Raw genomic sequence first — 19992 nt, forward strand, 5'->3', positions numbered from 1 at the left:
TATGTATGTACATATAGGAAAAACATAGTATACATAGGGTTCAGCACTGTTTGTGGTTTCAGGCATCCAACCAGTTTTAGAATATATCCCCCCGGAATAAGGGGAGACTACTGTATTACAATCGATATAAAGTTTCTTAATCTCCAGCTGTCTTAAACTGTCCCATTTTCAACATTCTGTCCCCCCTCCCCCTTTTTTTCTTTCTTTTGGTCTCTAATATGTTAGCCAAAGCAACCTGCCTATTCCTGAATAGTAGGAGAGGTAAGAATTGTACAATTTGAACTTCCTCTTAATATCTTCAGGCAGAAACATTTTTTGCATTACGGTGCAAAACGTAGGATGTGGTTGCTGTGAGTCATTGTACTAAATATTTCCCCTTTATAAAAAAAAAAAGAAACATAGATTTAAGAAATACTAGAAAAGAAGGCATCTTCAGAGATTGGTTATTGCCCCTGATTATGTAAGCATAAGCAGCAGAAGCTCCACAACCCTCCCTCAGTTCATTAGTTCACAAGTCCTTGTGTTCTTAGTTGACTGGATCTACATAAATCTTTCAAATCTCAGGGTTCTTAATGTATCAGGTTTTACAGTTGAGTCCATAAGGACAGTTCACCCTAATTTCAACAGTTTCCCCCAGTGTGGATGGGTAAACAACTCTAGAAGAGGAGGAGTCAGGTGTTTTAAATACCATCTGCCTCATGCCTGTCAGATCCCAGCCATCCCTTAATTAGGGAGGAAAAGTGTTCTTTTTCTTCCAAGTTTCTGTAGGCTCTTTATACATTATTTCTTCCTCTATCATACAACTCTGTCTACTGGGCAAGACTAGATGCAGAAGAGCTAGAAGTAGTGCTTATATATGTGCAGGTTATATAAGTTAGAAACTCTCTCTTATTTTAAATACCAAAAAACATTGTGGTAAATAATTCTCTATATTTATTGGTTTTCTTTTGTAATGTGTGGTATAACAGCTTTTAACTAGAAACTAGGGGACCTGGTTAGGAGTTGTCCTGGTTCTGCCACTTAGTGTTTGTTTCTGAGAAAATCTTTTAAATTCTTTAAGCCCCAACTTTTCCCTCTGTAAAATGAGGATAGTAGGTGAGATTTCTAAGTTGTTCCTGTGAAAAACAAATTCTGTGGAAAATTTTCTGACAACTGCCCCACTTCAACACTATCTTATTCTTCTCTTCTCCACTATATCCTCCTTATTTCTAGAGTCTTGTAAAAGAATTTGTGTACTTTCTTATATTACATCATGATTTCTCTGATTTGTTCTCTACTTCTTTCTTATGTGGATTCAACAAGCGTTTATTGCCTGCTCTACGCTTGGCACTGCAGAGCGGGGGCGGGATGTAAGGAGGAAAGCTATTTATATTTCTTGCTTTTAGAGTATTTATAACTTAATTGGAGAGATAATTAGCTGCAGTGTAAGCAACACTCCATATTGTTACTCATCTTGTTTCTTTTTCTGCATGTTGACTTTTGTTGTGTGTGTTCTGTGACTGCTGACCCTTAGATGCTTATCTAAATTTATTTCTATTGAACTGTTTTCTTCTTTTGCCCCTTGGAAACTGCATTCATATTCAACATCATTTATATGCAGAACACTCTTCTAGGTTCTGTAAAAGATAACAAAGATGAGTAAGATATGATAACTACAAAAGAATTTATAATCCAGTAGGGCAGATGGAGCACCTACACAATCAGAATTCAAATCATAAGAGAAAGAGGCAGTGAACATTTCTGGTTGTAGGAGTGGTTAATGAAAGAAGCCGAATTTCACCTAGATCTTGCAGGATGTGTAGCATTTTGGTAGGCCGAATTGGGATGGGCAAAGACATTCCAGCTAAATGGTTTTAGCAAGAATATTGGAGTAAGACATCTGAATAAGAATGAATCAAACATTCTGGAATTTTGTGTATGTATACCTGTGGTTGAGTAGTATAAGAAATTATTAAAAGATAAAGTGAACCTTGACTAAGATTCTTGAATGGCATACTATGGAAATTTTCTTTTTTTGGTAGGGTTTATTTGTTTAAAGCAGAAGAGAGTGACATGATAAACTGTAATTTCAAGGCATATTTGGTGGAGAGATGAGAAACTCTAGGTAGGAAGATCACTTTTTTCAATAGGTGATGACTCGATGGTGGTAGCTATGGAAAGGGAAAGGAAGATAGACATATTTTAATGGAAAAATAGACTGAACTGAGCAGGTGACTTAATGTTAGAGGGAAATGGAAGAAGGAAGTACTATAAAGGTTTCTGAGAATTTTTTGAATTTGAATGTTGGAGGATGCTGTGCCATTAATATACAGAGAGAATTAAAAGGAGACCTTGAACCTTATTTATATGAGAAAGATGATGATTTTGTTGTTAAATATTTCTTATGGACATGAAGGCTTGGAGCTTGCTAGAAGGGTTGGGTTGGGGATTCATTTGCCTAAAGTTATAGTTTAAATCATAGGATTGCATTTTTAGTGGAAATAAAAGAGAGGAAGCATGCCTAGGATACCCTAGGGGAATGTGCAGATTTGGGATGATAAATTGTGAGTTACTGAGTAGTCATGTAGGATAGTGCAGTTTCACTGAAACTTAGGGAGAATTTAGAGGAGGAGGTCAATAATGTCCATTGCAGTAAGGACCGAGGAAAAAGGGCTGAGAAGACATTGGATTTGGTGGTCTTGATTACCTTTATTGGGAGGAGGTGTGATAAGTGTCTTCTTTCCCCATCCACTGTATGTGCAGTCCTTTCTCTCCTTTTTTACTGTATCCTTCATCTTTTTCTTTTTTTCTTTTAAGAACTTTTATTGAGATACAGTTAACCAACAATAAACTGCATATCTTTAGAGTGTACAATTTGGTATTTTTTTTCTTATTAGTAATGTATATATGGCAATCCCAGTCTCCCAATTCATTCCCCCCCAACCCTCCCCGCTTTCCCCACTTGGTGTCCATGTTTATTCTCTGCATTGTGTCTCTATTTCTGCCTTGCAAACCACTTGATTTGTACCATTTTTCTATAGTCCACATATATGTGTTAATATGCGATAGTTGTTTTTCTCTTTCTGGCTCACTTCACTCTGTATGACAGTTTCTAGATCCATCCATGTCTCTAGAAATGTCCCAGTTTCCTTGCTTTTTACAGCTGAGTAATATTCCATTGTATATATGTACCACATCTTCTTTATCCATTCATCTGTTGATGGGCATTTAGGTTGCTTCCATGTCCTGGCTACTGTAAACAGTGCTACAGTGAACATTGGAGTGCATGTGTCTTTTTGAATTATGGTGTTCTCTGGGTATATGTCCAGGAGTGGGATTGCCGGGTCATATGGTAACTCTATTTTTAGTTGTGCAAGGAACCTCCATACTGTTTTCCATAGTGGCTGTATCAATTTACATTCCCACCAACAGTGCAAGAGCATTCCCTTTTCTCCACACCCTCTCCAGCATTTACTGTTTATAGATTTTCTGATGATGCCCATTCTAACAGGTGTGAGATGATACCTCACTGTCGTTTGATTTGCATTTCTCTAATAATTAGTGATGTTGAGCAGCTTTTCATGTGCCTCTTGGCCATCCGTATGTCTTCTTTGGAGAAATGCCTATTTAGGTCTTCTGCCCATTTTTTGATTGGGTTGTTTGTTTTTTTGATATTGAGCTGGATAAACTGTTTATGTATTTTGGATATATATATATCCTTTGTCTGTTGATTCGTTTGCAAATATTTTCTCACATTCTGAGGGTTGTCTATTCGTCTTGCTTATAGTTTCCTTTGCTGTGCAGAAGCTTTTAAGTTTCATTAGGTCCCACTTATTTATTTTTCTTTTTATTTCCATTACTCTAAGGAGTGGATCAAAAAAGATCTTGCTGTTATTTACGTCGAAGAGTGTTCTTCCTATGTTTTCCTCTAGGAGATTTATAGTGTCTGGCCTTACATTTAGGTCTTTAATCCATTTTGAGTTTATTTTTGTGTGTGGTGTTAGGGAGTGTTCTAATTTCGTTCTTTTACATGTAGCTGTCCAGTTTTCCCAGCACCACTTATTAAAGAGGCTGCCTTTCCTCCATTGTATATTCTTGCCTCCTTTGTCGTAGATTAGTTGACCATAGTTTATCTCTGGGCTTTCTATCCTGTTGCATTGATCTATATCGGGGTCTTTTGTGTTTCCATACAAATCGTAAAATTTCTTGTTCTAGTTCTGTGAAAAATGCCATTGGTAATTTGATTGGGATTGCATTGAATCTGTAAATTGCTTTCAGTAATATAGTCATTTTCACAACGTTGATTCTTGCAATCCAGGAACATGGTATGTCCCTCCATCTGTTTGTGTCGTCTTTGAATTCTTTCATGAGTGTCTTATAGTTTTCTGAGTACAGGTCTTTTACCTCCTTGGTTAGGTTTATTCCTAGGTATTTTATTCTTTTTGTTGCAATGGTGAATGGGATTGTTTCCTTAATTTCTCTTTCTGATCTTTCATTGCTGGTGTATAGAAATGCAAGAGATTTCTGTGTGTTATTTTTGTATCCTGCAACTTTACCAAATTCATTGATTAGCTCGAGTAGTTTTCTGGTGGCATCTCTAGGATTTTCTATGTATAGTATCATGTTATCTGCAGACAGTGACAGTTTTACTTCTTCTTTTCCAATTTGGATTCTTTTTGTTTCTTTTTCTTCTCTGATTGCTGTGGCAAGGACTTTCAAAACTATGTTGAATAGTAGTGGCGAGAGTGGACATCCTTGTCTTGTTCCTGATCTTAGAGGGAATGCTTGCAGTTTTTCACCATTGAGAAGGATGTTTGCTGTGGGTTTGTCATACATGGCCCTTATTATGTTGAAGTAGCTTCCCTCTATGCTCACCTTCTGGAGAGTTTTTATCATAAATGGGTGTTGAATTTTGTCAAAAAGCTTTTTTCTGCATCTATTGAGATGATCATGTGGTTTTTATCCTTCAATTTATTAATATGGCATATCACATTGATTTGCATATATTGAAGAATCCTTGCAATTCCAGGGATAAACCCCAGTTAATCATAGTGTGTGATCCTTTTAATGTGTTGTTGGGTTCTGTTGGCTAGTATTTTGTTGAGGATTTTTGCATCTAAATTCATCAGTGATATTGGTCTGTAATTTTCTTTTTTTGTAGTGTCTTTGGTTTTGGTATCTGGGTGATGGTGGCCTCATAAAATGAGTTTGGGATTGTTCCTTCCTCTGAAATGTTTTGGAAGAGTTTGAGAAGGATGGGTGTTAGCTCGTCTCTAAATGTTTGATAAAATTCACCTGTGAATCCATCTGGCCCTGGACTTTTGTTTGTTGAAAGATTTTTAATCACAGTTTCAATTTTATTACTTGTGATTGGTCTGTTCATATTTTCTATTTCTTCCTGATTCAGTCTTGGAAGGTTATACTTTTCTAAGAATCTGTCCATTTCATCCAGGTTGTCCATTTTATTGGCATATAATTGTTTGTAGTAGTCTCTTATGGTGCTTTTTATTTCTGCGGTGTCCATTTTAACTTCCCTTGTTTCGTTTCTAATTTTATTGATTTGAGTCCTCCCTCTCTTTTTCTTGATGAATCTTGCTAGAGGTTTATCAATTTTATTTATCTTCTCAAAGAACCAGCTTTTAGTTTTATTGATTTTTGCTATTGTTTTCTCTGTTTCTATTTCATTTATTTCTGCTCTGATCTTTATGATTTCTCTCCATCTTCTAACTTTGGGTTTTGTTTGCCTTTCTTTCTCTAGTTTCTTTAGATATAAGGTTAGATTATTTGGGATTTTTCTTGTTTCTTGAGATAGGATTGTATTGCTATAAACTTCCCTCTTAGAACTGCTTTTGCTGCATCCCATAGGTTTTGGATTGTTGTGTTTTCATTGTCATTTGTCTCGATATTTTTTGATTTCCTCTTTGATTTCTTCTGTGATCTCTTGATTATTTAGTAGTGTATTGTTTAGCTGCCACGTATTTGTGTTTTTTACAGTTTTTTTCCTATAATTGATTTCTAATCTCATAGCGTTGTGGTCAGAAAAGATGCTTGATATGATTTCAATTTTCTTGAATTTGCCAAGGCTTGATTTGTGACCCAAAATGTGATCTAGTCTGGAGAATGTTCCATGTGCACTTGAGAAGAACATGTATTGTGCTATTTTTGGATGTAATGTCCTATAGGTATATATTAAATCAAGCTGGTTTATTGTGTCATTTAAAGCTTGTGTTTCCTTATTAATTTTCTGTCTGGATGATCTGTCCATTGGTGTAAGTGGGGTGTTAAAGTCCCCCACTATTATTGTGTTACTGTCAATTTCCTCTTTCCTTCATCTTTTTCTATGTTCTTATTTTTGTAATTTACTTTCCCTTCTGCTTCCCCATTTAAGTTCTGTATCGTTTCTCCTTTTCTCCTGCTTCCTGCTTGTTCTTAGATCTATTTCCAGCTATACTTATTCCTGGGTGGGGAAGGATAATACAGGAGGGGATCAGTGTTGTTTGCTCAAACCAATCAGTTTCATGGATTGCATTATTGTAGTGTGAATTATGGCACATATACCAAGCATGTGATTACATGAAGCTTGTTTGAGGTTTGTGCTACAAGAATGTATTGTGGCTGAAAGCTTTAGCATGAAATTCTACCAACATTTGTTAAGAACTGCCAGTGTGGATTTTTTATGACACTTTTATTAAAGAAAAAAAGAAAGAAAAAAAATCTAGGGACTTCCCTGGTGGTCCATTGGTTAAGACTCCATTCTCCCAGTACAGGGGGCCCTATTTTGATCCCTGGTCAGGGAACTAGATCCCTCATGCTGCAACTAAGAGTTAACATGCAGCTAAAGATCCCACATGCGCAACTGAAGATCCCACATGCTGCAAGGAAGATCCCACATGCAGCAGCTAAGACCCAATGCAGCCAAATAACTAACTAACTAAATAAAAATAAATATTAAAAAAAAATCTAATGAGCCTGTATGAAGATCCTTCTTTATGTAATATCATATGGGATTTCTCTCTTTTTCTTAAACACTATTAAATTTAACAAATGTATACATGTATGCATGTTCAGAATACATATATAATTGTATTATATTTTCTTCTTTTCTTTTGTTCTTCTCTTTTTTAATTTATAACAGAACCTTGAGATAATATGTGTGAAGTTGAGGCAGAAATGCATTTGAATAGTTGTAATGAAGGGAGGACTTTGGGAAAAAAATAAGATTATTTGTGTGTATGTGTTTATTAGTTTCTAGTTTATTAATTCAGTGTTTTATTTTGAAGTGTTTTTTTCTCTTCTTTCCTTCTAATATGCCTTACGTGATTCTAATTCATTCTTAAAAAGAAATTTGTCTGAAAATAATTATCAGTTCTTTCAGGGAGAAGGTTTAGGCTAACAACTTACTTACACATGTAATACAAAAATTTGAATCCCTTTCTGTTTCACAAATTTTAAATAATTTAGCAGTACATGAAATAGAAACCAAGAGCTTCCTTCGGTGTCTGTGTCTTTCCTTCCAGAACTTTTTCTGTGCATTTACACATATATGTATTTACATATACACACTCACAGAAGAGAATATTCAGTTTATTTTTTAAAATCTAACTATCATATATGCATTTTTCTGTAACTTGTACTTTTAACAGTATGTTTTGGAGCTCTGTTGATTACATAGTGTTAAATTTATATACACATGAACACAACTTGTGTGTGTGTTTTTCTTTTAATTAACTAAGTTTTGCCTTTGTAAATTTATATAAAGTATAGATTTGAGTAAGCTTTTAATTTTAGAATAGTTTTAGATTTATGGAAAAGTTGGGAATTTCGTACAGCGTTCCCATATACACTATACCTACTTTCTCCTGTTATTAAAAATCTTAAGCTTGTGTAGTATGTTTGTCACAGTTAATGAACCAGTGTTGATACATTATCATTAACTAAAGTCCATATTTTATTCAGATTTCCTTAGGTTTTACCTAATTTTCTTTTTCCATTCAAGGATCCTATTTAGGATACCACCTTTTAAATTTTATTTATTTATTTTTCCTCTCTAGGGATGCTCTTTATTTTTTAATTTAATTTTTATTTCAGTTATACATGTATCTATTCTGTTTCAAATTCTTTTCCCATTTAGGTTAATACAGAGTACTGAGCAGAGTTCCCTGTGCTTGCTGTACAGTAGGTCCTTGTTGGTCATTTATTTGTTTATTTATTTAACTTTTTTAAAAAATAAATCTATTTCTTTATTTATTGGCTGTGTTGGGTCTTTGTTGCCTACTTACAGTGGCTTCTCTTGTTGTGGAGCATGGGCTGTAGGCGTGCGAGCCTCAGTAGGTGCAGTACTTGGGCTCAGCAGTTGCAGCTCACAGACTCTAGAAGTCCCTATTTATTTTAAATATAACAGTGTGTGTGTCAATCCCATACTCCCAGTCTATCCACCCCCACCCCCATAACCATAAGTTCCTTCTCTAAGTATATGAGTCTGTTTGTTTTGTAAATAAGTTCATTTGTATCATTCTTTTTAGATTCCACATATAAATGATATCATATAGTATTTGTCTTTCTTTGTGTGACTTACTTCACTTAGTATGATCATCTCCAGGTCCATCCATGTTGCTGCAAATGGCATTAATTCATTCGTTTTAATGGCTGAGTAATATTCCACTGTATATATGTACCACATCTTCTCTATCCATTCCTCTGTTGGTGGACATTTAGGTTGCTTCCATGTCTTGGTTGTTGTAAAAAGCGCTGCAGTGAACATTGGGACGCATGAGAATACCACATTATGTTTAGTCATCATATCTATTTAAGCTCTTCTTGGCTATGGTAGTTTCTTAGACTTTTCTTGCTTTTGATGACGTTGACAGTTTGAGGAATACTACTCAGGTATTTTGTAAAATGTCCCTCAATTGGGATTTGTTTGATGTCTATCTCATTATTAAATTGGGCTTATGAATATTTGGGAGGAAGACCATGACTTTAAAAATTTTAAAAACAGAATCTAATTTAAAAGAATCAAATAATACTGAAAGGTTTATAATGGAAAATGGCCATAACTCTCTCTGTTTCTGTCTCCATGCCCACGTCCAGCTGTAACTCTTTTTTAAAAATTTATTTTATTAAAGTATAGTTGATTTACAATGTTGTGTTAATTTCTGCTGTACAGTAAAGGTATTCAGATATACATATATGTATTCTTTTTCATATTCTTTTCCATTATGGTTTATTACAGGATATTGAATATACTGTAGTTCCCTGTGCTATACTGTAGGACCTTGTTGTTTATCCATTCTATTTATAATAATTTGCGTCTGCTCGTCCAAACTGCCGAGCCACCCCTCCTCCAACTGTAATTCTTAATTCTCATCTCCTTTTAATTCCAAATTTCTGAATAAAATGCTCATACTGCCTTTTATTTTTTAGTCGATCAGTTTTGGATATATATTGCATTCCTGTTAAGATAAATAAGAATTTAGCAGTTTTGTAATTTAGCCTCTTTCCTCTCTCTGATGATTTCATAAACCTTATTTGAAGCAATTATCAAGGCTTATTTTGACTTTGCAAGTATTGTTCAATGGAGATCAGAGATTCTTTTCTCTGGCTTTCTTGGTTTTCATGTAGCTAAAAATTGCCTCTCTTTCATTTACATACATACTTATTGCTTCATTTTCTGTCTTATTTTCTGTTCTGTGAGAGGAGGTAATCTGGCAATTCCCCTTTATTCTTAGGGGTCTTATTTCTGCAGTTCTCCATTCCTGTGTTTAGACATGAACAACTATTACCCTTTGAGCCAGTTGCACAGCTTTCATACTATTTTCTTGTGTTGCTCTCCTGTGCTCTGGGTCCCCTGTTGCCTAGGTCTCATGTCTTCTTCCTTCTTTGTTTACTACTTTACTTCAGCATACCCTCAAGTAACTTCCTAAGAAAAGATGCATGTGTGATAAAAGTTTTGAACTTTTGCTTGTCTGAAAATGTCTTCCCTCATACTTGATTGATAGCTTGGCAGATTCTAGAATTCTAGATTAAAAAATATTTTCCTTCCAAATTTTGAAGTTACTGCTGTATTATTTTCCAGTGTCTACTCTTGCACTGAAGAGTCCAGTTCCACATTACCTGATCTTTTATATATGATTTTTTTTTCCCTTCCTCTTCTGGAGGCTTTTAGGATCTTTCTTTTATCTCCAGTATACTGAAATTTCATGAGAGTATGCCTTGTGTGTTTGGGCGCAGGGAGGGTACAGTGGTGAATTCCATTCTTTGTACTCATCCCTTGAAGAATCTTCATTTTGGAGACTGGTCTTTTCTGGGGAAAATTTATTTATTTATATTTTTCTCCCTTATAAATTTGTTTTCTTTTTCTGGAATTTCAGGTAATTTGATATTGGATTTCCTGAGTATATCCTTTGGGTTGCCTTACTTTTTGCTATTTTTTACTTCTTTGTCTTGTTGCTCCACTTTTTGGAAGATTATCTAAACTTTATCTCTCCCAACCTTTTAATTTAGCCTTTCAGTTTTGCTATTGTATTTTTAATTTTCAGAAGTTCTCTTTTTTAAGGTTTCCTGATTTAGTTCAGCTTGAGTATTTTAGGGAAGTACAATCAGCTTGTCTTGGTCTTGCCTAGGGTACCTGAGTCTTGAGGCCTGTTCAGTTTCTCCAGAAAATGAAAGTTTCAGTGTTTGTCTTAGGGGGTAAGATTGAAATGATCACTTGAGTGTTTGGGATGACAGTGTGAGAATTGGGAAGTCCAACTCTTTCTTATATAAACTTTTAAACAGTTTCCCTTGTTTTAAGATCCCTGCAGGTGTGTATGTGTATACATACATACACAAATGTATATACATAAGTGAATGTGTGTATATGTGTGTTTGTTTACATATATACACACAGTCAGACTTGGGATTCTTTTATAGATTTTTATTTATATATATATCAGTTTGCAGTTTTCGTCTAACATATCATGAACATTTCCCCCGTGATGTTAACTATTATTTAAACATGATTTTTATTGGCTTCATAATTTTCCATTTCTGAATATACCCAAATTTATATAATCAATCTCCATTATTAAACATTTGTTATTAGCAGTTTTTCACTATTAAAAAATAATATGGGATGAAGACCCTTTATGTGTATTTTTGTGCAGGCTTGGTTTTCTTTTTATTAAATCCTAGTTGTGGAATTGTAGGATCAAAGGAATAATGAGTTTTAATATTTTTCCAACATACTGTTAAATTGCCTTCCAGTAAAAACTATCAGTTTATACTCTTTATCATTGTGTAGAAGTGCCTATTTCACTTCACCTTTACCAAGCAGCACTGGTTATTGTTATTTTTAAGAAAGATGGTTTTTCTTTACTGTGGTAATCAGTTTGTAATATATGTAAGTCAGGTCATTATGCTGTATACACCTTAAACTTATTCAGTGCTGTATGCCAATGATATCGCAATAAAAATGGTCAATTTGATAAGTGAAGAAATGATTTCACATTATTTTAATTGAGCTTTGCTTCATGTTTGACATTAACATTCTTTGAAATTTGCTTGTTTTATGTCCTTTGCACCTTTTCCTATTTACTATTTTTATTTTCTTTTTAAAATTTTATTTTATTTTTCTAACTTTAATTTTTCTTTTTTCTTGAGGTTAAATTGTAAAAGTCCTTTATATAAAAAGAACTCTGCATAAAAAGGAAATTAGCCCATTGTCTTTTGGGGAAAATTTCTTTATTGAGACTTGCTTAGGAAAAATTTGGATCCTTACTGTTATTCGAGGATTAGCTTTATTAAATTTTAGAACTGTTTGTCAGAAATGACCAGATCAGTTAGAAAGAGATATACATTTGAAGAACTACTACTGAAAGCCTTTCAGGGCGAAGAATTCCCTTCCTTGCCATGGAGAGGAAGGAAGAATTAACAAATATCAACCTCGAACATCTTACTGGAGAGAAAGTCATGATGTGTTGTAGAAAATAACAGTGATTTCTCACTTTACTGTAGGACTTGTTGCATTCATCGAACAAACATTTATTGAGGGAGAGCATTCTCTACCCTCGAGGAATGTACACTGTTGGGGTCAGAAATGATGCTAAGAAGAAAAATATGTTTGTAACTAGAATACAGTGTGAGATAGAGAACCTCCTTTCTGTATTATACAGTATAGTGCTAATGGACCTGGTCTAGTTTCTTAGCACAGAACAAATGAGAATGAACCTATCAGTGACTGCCAGAAGTTAGAGCTGTCATCTCTTTTACCTGGAGTGATAAAAGACAGCTGAGACAATAAAAATGAAATGATTCTCAACTGCTATTTAGTTTTGAACAGTTCATTTTTTTTCTTCTGTTTTTGAGGTCAATATGAGTATGACAGTGAGAGTTAAAGTTTTTGTCAAAATGAAGAAAGTTATATTTCTTATATTTTTGAAAGAAGGGACGTATGTAGTACATTTTTGAAAGTAATTAGAACTGTTAAAAAAATGGGTGGCAAACTTCTGTTATCTGGAAATCTATGAATTCTGAAGATTGCAGATGAATGGCTTGTTGATGTATTATTTGATCAATCTCTTAAAAGTATTCACCATGCTTTTTATAAGTTTTGCTTTCTTACTGGAGCAATTCATATAATGTTTCTCTGTATTTTTTCATCACTGCATTATTTTTTTTTCTTTTTTTTTTTTGGCACACGGGCTTAGTTGCTCCGCGGCATGTGGGATCTTCCTGGAGCTGGGATCGAACCCATGACCTCTGCATTGGCAGGCGGATTCTTAACCACTGCGCCACCTAGGAAGCCCGTCATCACTGCATTATTATAATGACATTAATACTTGTAGAGACTAGTGAATTTTATTATAAGCAGTTAAAAAAATTATTTAAGAACTGGTTTCCAAAGTGGTACTTATATTAAGAATCAACTAGCATCTTGTCAATTTTAGGATTCTTTTGTGCAGCACTATTACTCATTTTTATCTCTTACACATAAATGCCTAATAGAAATGTATTGGATGAATGAAATACATGGTACGCTGACATATGTAGCATATACTGCTAAATCATAAGTTGACCATGTGTTTGAAAATCCCATTTATATTTTGTTTGAAATTATTTTCATCAGCTTTTTTATATCTTAACTTTTATGTATAAGGTATGTCTTTAGCCCATGTCTTTTTTTCGACATATATAATTTATAGTATGTTGTGACTTGATAATGACTTATTTATTTCTTTTCTTTTCCTCCATTCTGTATTCCTTTTGCCTCTTTAGGTTCAGACCATATCATGGGTCTCTTAGCATCTGTGTTCCGTCTGTCCCCTACCTACCCCCCTTTTTATTTTAAAATAAAATGTATCCTTATGTTAAACTGGACTTTTCAAAACAGCTATTTGTTGTTCTTATGGTGGACTAATTCTCACTTTTATTCTAAGAATTGTGATGGGAAGGTGAGCTAGAAATTCTTTCCAAGCCTTAGATTAAATCATGAAGGATAAAGCTGTACACATTCTTGGTCATGAAAAGAAGTAAAAACTAAGAATGACAATTGTTAAAGAACAGTGTATTACTGTTAACCTGATGCCAGAGAGTCTTTTCCTTGTGAAAAGACCTAGAAGTGGCTTTTATAAATACGAATGCGTTACAGTGTGGTAGCAGCAGACTTGAGATTTTCTAGACAGTGGGGTTCTGAATTGTTATGGCCCAAAATGTTTATTACACCTCAATATTATGGATAGATAGACATAGATAATAATAGTCTACCTTCGTAAGGCATATTTTATAAAATGATTTTGTATATATTTCCTATTTAATCTTTATATAAACTCCATTTTACAGCTGAAACTGGAGATCTGAAAGTTTGTTAGTTATCAAGGTTGTAGAGCTTAAACTCGAACTTAGGTCTTCTGAGCTTGTAGACTTCCCACTTTCTCGTAGCTGTAACATGTTTACCTTAACAAGTGAAACATCTAACATGACATCTTTATATGATCTGTAACACGATTACAGAAAATTTAATGGAAGCATTTAAAATTGAATTTTGAGAAAGGATTTGCTCTGACAGGAAGCAAAAAATGTTAGGAATGGTGAAAGGTAGGTTGAAAGACTGAGATGGGTGTGTAAGTTGGGACAGCATTTGTGCCACAGAAATGCTTTTCTGTTATGTACAGTATATATAGACTGATTTGTTTTTGCTTCCTTTACTTTGAAGGTTTTGGGTATAGCGTAGGAGGTAAATGCAGTTATGTTGTTAGTCTTTTTTTTTAAATACATTTTTATTAGAGTATAATTGCTTTACAATGTTGTATTATTTTCTATTGTACAACATAGTGGATCAGCTGTATTTATACATATATCTCCATATTCCCTCCCTTTTGTCCTCCCTCCCAGCCTCCCCATCCCACCCCTCTAGTTCATCATAAAGCACCAAGCTGATCTCCTTGTGTTATGCAGCAGCTTCCCCCTAGCTATCTGTTTTACGTTTGGTAGTGTATATATATCAATGCTATTTTCTCACTACGTCCCAGCCTCCCTTTCCCACTGTGTGTCCTCAGGTCTGTTCTCTACGTCTGCGTCTTTACTCCTGCCCCGTTGCTAGATTCATCAATACCATTTTTCTAGATTCCATATATATGCATTAGCATACAGTATTTTTCTCTTTCTGACTTACTTCACTCTATATAACAGACTCTAGGTCCATTCACATCACTGTAAATAACTCAGTTTTGTTCCTTTACATGGCTGAGTAATATTCCATTGTATATATGTTCCACATCTTTATTCATTCATCTCTTGATGGACATTTGGGTTGCTTCCATGTCCTAGCTATTATAAATAGTAGTGCTGCAGTGAACAGTGTGGTACATGTATCTTTTTGAATTATGGTTTTCTCAGGGTATATGCCCAGTAGTGGGATTGCTGGGTCATATGGTAGTTCTATTTTTAGTTTTTTAAGGAACCTCCATACTGTTCTCCATAATGGTTATATCAATTTACATTCCCACCAACAGTGCAGGAGGGCTCCCTTTTCTTCTACACCCTCTTAAGCATTTATTGTTTGTAGATTTTTTGATGATAGCCATTCCGATCGGTGTGAGGTGATACCTCATTGTGGTTTTGATTTGCATTTCTCTAATAAATAGTGATGTTGAGCATTTTTCTATGTGTCTCTTGGCCAACCGTATGTCTTCTTTGGAGAAATGTCTATTTAGGTCTTCCACTCTAAATAGCGTGGGATTGGGCTGCTTGGTTTTTTGTTATTGAGCTGCATGAGCTGCGTGTGTATTTTGGAGATTAATCCTTTGTCTGTTGATTTGTTTGCAAATATTTTCTCCCATTCTGAGGGTTGTCTTTTTGTCTTGTTTATGGCTTCCTTTGCTGTGCAAAAGCTTTAAAGTTTCATTAGGTCCCATTTGTTTATTTTTGTTTTTATTTCTATTACTCTAAGATGTGGGTCAAAAAAGGTCTCGCTGTGATTTGTGTCATAGAGTGTTCTGCCTATGTTTTCCTCTATGAGTTTTATAGTGTCTGGCCTTACTTTTAGGTTTTTAATCCATTATGAGTTTATTTTTATGTATGGTGTTAGGGAGTGTTCTAATTTCATTGTTTTACCTGTAGCTCTCCAGTTTTCCCAGCACCACTTATTGAAGAGGCTGTCTTTGCTCCATCGTATATTCTGGCCTCCTTTGTCAAGGATAAAGTGATCATATGTGCTTGGATTTATCTCTGGGCTTTCTATCCTGTTCCATTGATCTATAATTCTGTTTTTGTGCCAGTACCCTACTGTCTTGATTACCGTAGCTTTGTGGTATAGCCTGAAGTCAGAGAGCCTGATTCCTCCAGCTCCACCTTCTCAAGATTGTTTTGGCTACTCAGGGTCTTTTGTGTTTCCATTACAAATTGTAAAGTTTTTTGTTCTAGTTCTGTGAAAAATGTCATTGGTAATTTGATAGGGATTGCATTGAATCTGTGGATTGCTTTGGGTAGTATAGTCATTTTCACAATATTGATTCTTCCTATCCAGGAACATGGTATGTCTCTCCATCTGTATCGTCTTTGATTTCTTTCATCAGTGTCTTATAGATTTCTGCATACAGGTCTTTTGCCTCCTTAGGTAGGTTTATTCCTAGATATTTTATTCTTTTTGTTACGATGGTCAATCGGAATGTGTCAGTCACTCATATTCTTGGCTATACCATTGTTTTTGTTCTCATAGATGTTTTTTGTATAATGATTTCACACCTTCAGCTTATTTTTACTTGAGCTCTTTGATGTCATACTTGAAGACATATTTCAGGACACCTTTTCCTGTATTACAAAACTAATATACTCCTAACAGAAACTTAGAAACTTTTTGCCACTTAAAAGTAATGGCTGTTAATGATTTGCATTATTACCTTTCAGTCTGTTTTCTAAATGTATGTATATTAATTATAAATTTAAAAAAATTGTGATGTGTAGAAGCAGGAGGTATATATGAGAAATCTCTGTGCCGTCTATTCCATTTTGCTATGAACCTAAAACTACTCTAAAAAAATAAAGTCTGTAAAGTCTATAAATAAATATATTTGTAAATAAAGTCTATAAAAATTGGGTCACACTATATTATAGCTCTCTTTCCTGAGAAAGTAACTTAATTTTATTCTGAAAAAAAAAAAATTTGTGACTGGTAGGTTTATAAGCATATCATATTCTTTATATATGCCATTAAAGTTCTATAGTTATTTTAATCTGTGGGGTTAGAAATCAGGATTGTAGTTACCCTCAGCAGTGCTGCACACAGACTGGAAGGGAACCGAGAGGGGTTCTGGGTGCTGTTCATTTTTGTGAAAATTGAACTGTAGACTTACATGCTTTTTTCTGTATGTATATTCTACTTTAATAGACTTTTAAAAGTTTAATAGTTATTGAAATAATACTTTTAAGTTAGTAAGATTATTAGAGACAATTGGGAAAAGAAATGTGGAGACATTTCAGATGACTTTAATTCAGTTGTGATTTTAAATGATTTATAATTAGTTCATTTAAAAATGAGTGGTTACTTAGGCAATATTAAGTTATGTATGTGTCTAAGCGTCTGCTATTTGTACTGACATTTTATGGCTGGATGACATGATTTCAAGGACTTTAAAACACCAAAAAGTAAGAGTAGTGAGCTAATCTGATGTGTGATAACACCTTAATCTATTCTAGAATTTTAGAATAAGTTGTATATGAACAGATGAGTACTTTATCTAGCTTTTTCACCTCTGTATCCCTAACCTTTCCTTATACTCAGCAATGCGTGTTTGTTGTCAGTGAATCCCTATTTTGGTTTGCTCAACCACCAGCTATCCTCTCATCTATTTTGAGTATCATCGCTTAAAAAAGGCACTTTGTCGGTTTGATAGGTGAAAATATCTTATTTGAATTTGTATTTTTTAAATTAATGAAGAAGTTTTAAAATGCTTATTAAGTATATAGATTTAATTTTTTTTTGAGAACTATCTATTTAAATAGTCTAGAGAGTTGTTCAGTATGGTAGTCCCTAGTCTCATGTGACTATTGAACAGGTAAAGTTGAGCTACTTTGAATTGAGATGTGCCATGAGTGTAAAATATAGACTGGATTTTGAAATCTTATTACAAAAAAAAAGAATGTAAAATATCTCAATAATAATTTTTTGGTATTGGTTCCATGTCAAAATGATGTTTTAGCTATTGGCTAAATAAAATATACCATTAAAGTTAATCTAAACATTAGGTGACTGGGACTTGAATTTAGGGTAGTATTTACAGAAAGAGAAGTAAGGAGGGATTTTAAGAAATTATGCAATTGGCATATATGTTATATAATCTCAAGTGTTAACATTACATAATATTTTGCAGTCTTGTGTGCTTCCATCATAGCTACAATCAGTAGTAAGCTTTTGGAGGACAAGGGCTTCATCACTATCTTAAAATTCTCTACATCTTGTCTTTTGCTGGGTGCATAAGAGCTTGATTGAACAAACAGTAATTAAAAGGACATCAAATAATTTTATAAATACAAAATTTGAATTTTTAGAATGCAGATCAATGATTTTTAGAGTTCCTATATCATAATATCACCAGTTAGCCAAGTCAGTCATCCCTTTTTCAAAAGGTGCAAGGGTAAGGGAACTAGCAGCTAGTTTTACATATACATACCAGGCTCTGAGTAGTCATTTTATATCTTTCTTCATTTAGTCCTTATAGTAAACCATGAGAAAGCTATCAACCATTATTTTACATCTTAGGATATTGAGAAGGAGTATTTTTTCCATTGTTACGTGAACCAATCCAGATATGCCCAACTTCAAAACTAGCCCTTTTTCCACTGTAGTTTAATCTCTCGATTAAAGGTAGCCAATTATTTAAGTGATTTGAAGTTACTATGATGTTGTGTTGGACATACAGTAGGTGAAGAATAATCTTTAGAATAAAATGTATAATGATAAATTTTGACAGTTTATGATATGTATTCCAGTGTTCAGTATGTGAAAGGAAGTTTAGAAATACTTTGTAAAACCTTAGAGAAAGAAAAAAAGGCATGTTTGTTTTTCATCTGATTTTCTTGGTATGTTGTCATTCTAGAAATTGCACTGTAGTTCATGAAAAAAATAAAATTGTAAAATAGTTTTAAATATTTTGTCTTTCAGATAAAATCAAAGACAAAATTAAAGAGAGAGAGAAAGAGAGAGAAAAAAAGAAGCATAAAGTAATGAATGAGATCAAGAAAGAAAATGGAGAAGTAAAGATTTTGTTGAAAAGTAAGTTTATATTAGGTGATTTCAGTTGTACTATATTGTTCACTATACTTACTGGCTTAGAGATTAAAATAAGAAATGTTGGTGCTGAATTTTGCTGAGAATAAACATTTGTGGTCAGAATATGAAAAGTAAATATAATAGTAGGGTTTTCTAATCTGTGTAGTAATAATTAGCCTTTGCTGTATTTACTTAGTGAGTTATTAGAAAGTACTAAAGGTAATTATAACCTCCTTAAATTATTTAAAAATAGGTTATCTATTCCTGTGTTTACATTACTAGTCTTTATCCATATTCAGATAATCTAAAATAAAAGGCTAAAGCAATTTTTAGCATGATAGGTATGGTGGAGGAAATGATCTTACTAGTATTTGATGGTAATCACCATAGCATAGTCTGGGATTTACAGGGAGCATTTTACTCTGAGCTAAATAAGAAGGTGTACTGTGTTTCTGTATGTTTCTTGCATGCTTAGGAATATCCTCTTTTTGTTTCCTGTTTTTTTCTAGTTACAACTATTTTTAATTGTTGTTTATACGTGGGAATGGATGGTTAGGTAATCATGTAAATCCTGTCAATAAATCTGAACTTTTCCAGAGAGAATTTGTGACGAAAGAAATAGTTTTATTTTTGTTTTTAATAAATTTATTAATTTATTTATTGGCTGTGTTGGGTCTTCATTGCTGCACATGGGCTTTCTCTAGTTGCTGTGAGTGGGGGCTACTCTTTATTGTGGTGTGCAGGCTCCTCACTGTAGTGGCTTCTCTTGTTGTGGAGCACAGGCCCTAGGTGCATGGGTTTCAGTAGTTGCAGCACATGGGCTCAATAGTTGTGGCTCACGGGCTCTAGAGCACAGGCTCAATAGTTGTGGTGCATGGGCTCTAGAGCACAGGCTCAATAGTTGTGGCACACAGGCTTATTAGTTGCTCCGTGGCAGGTGGAATCTTCCCAGGGCAGGGCTCAAACCAGTGTCCCTGGCATTGGCAGGTGGATTCTTTACCACTGCGCCACCTTGGAAGTCCAAGAAATAGTTTTAAATTCACTCAGATAGCAAGGTAAGCAGAATCAGTGGCATTTGGTTGCTAGAGAGCAAACAAATTCATTAGCTCCCTCATCAAGTTAACAATTTTTGGATCAGAACACGTTGACTTGGATTAATGTCATATTGAATATATGTGGATAAGTCTTTCTGTCTACATAAGGAAGAAAAGGTCATAGCACGGTAGGTGCAATGAAATAACTGGTTAATTTATATTATCGAAGATAAA

General features: G+C 34.2%; 1 protein-coding gene across 1 annotated transcript in view; it reads left to right on the top strand.

Moving 5' to 3' along the window:
* Positions 1-19992, top strand: part of RSBN1L (round spermatid basic protein 1 like) — a 73121-nt gene that overhangs the window by 17468 nt on the left and 35661 nt on the right. The window contains exon 2 of the mRNA XM_057731122.1: positions 18617-18727. Within this exon, the coding sequence (XP_057587105.1) occupies positions 18617-18727 (111 nt within the window). The remainder of the gene's footprint in view (positions 1-18616; positions 18728-19992) is intronic.

The sequence above is a fragment of the Hippopotamus amphibius genome, chromosome 4 (assembly GCF_030028045.1).
Source record: "Hippopotamus amphibius kiboko isolate mHipAmp2 chromosome 4, mHipAmp2.hap2, whole genome shotgun sequence".
NCBI classification, from domain to species: Eukaryota; Metazoa; Chordata; class Mammalia; order Artiodactyla; family Hippopotamidae; genus Hippopotamus; species Hippopotamus amphibius.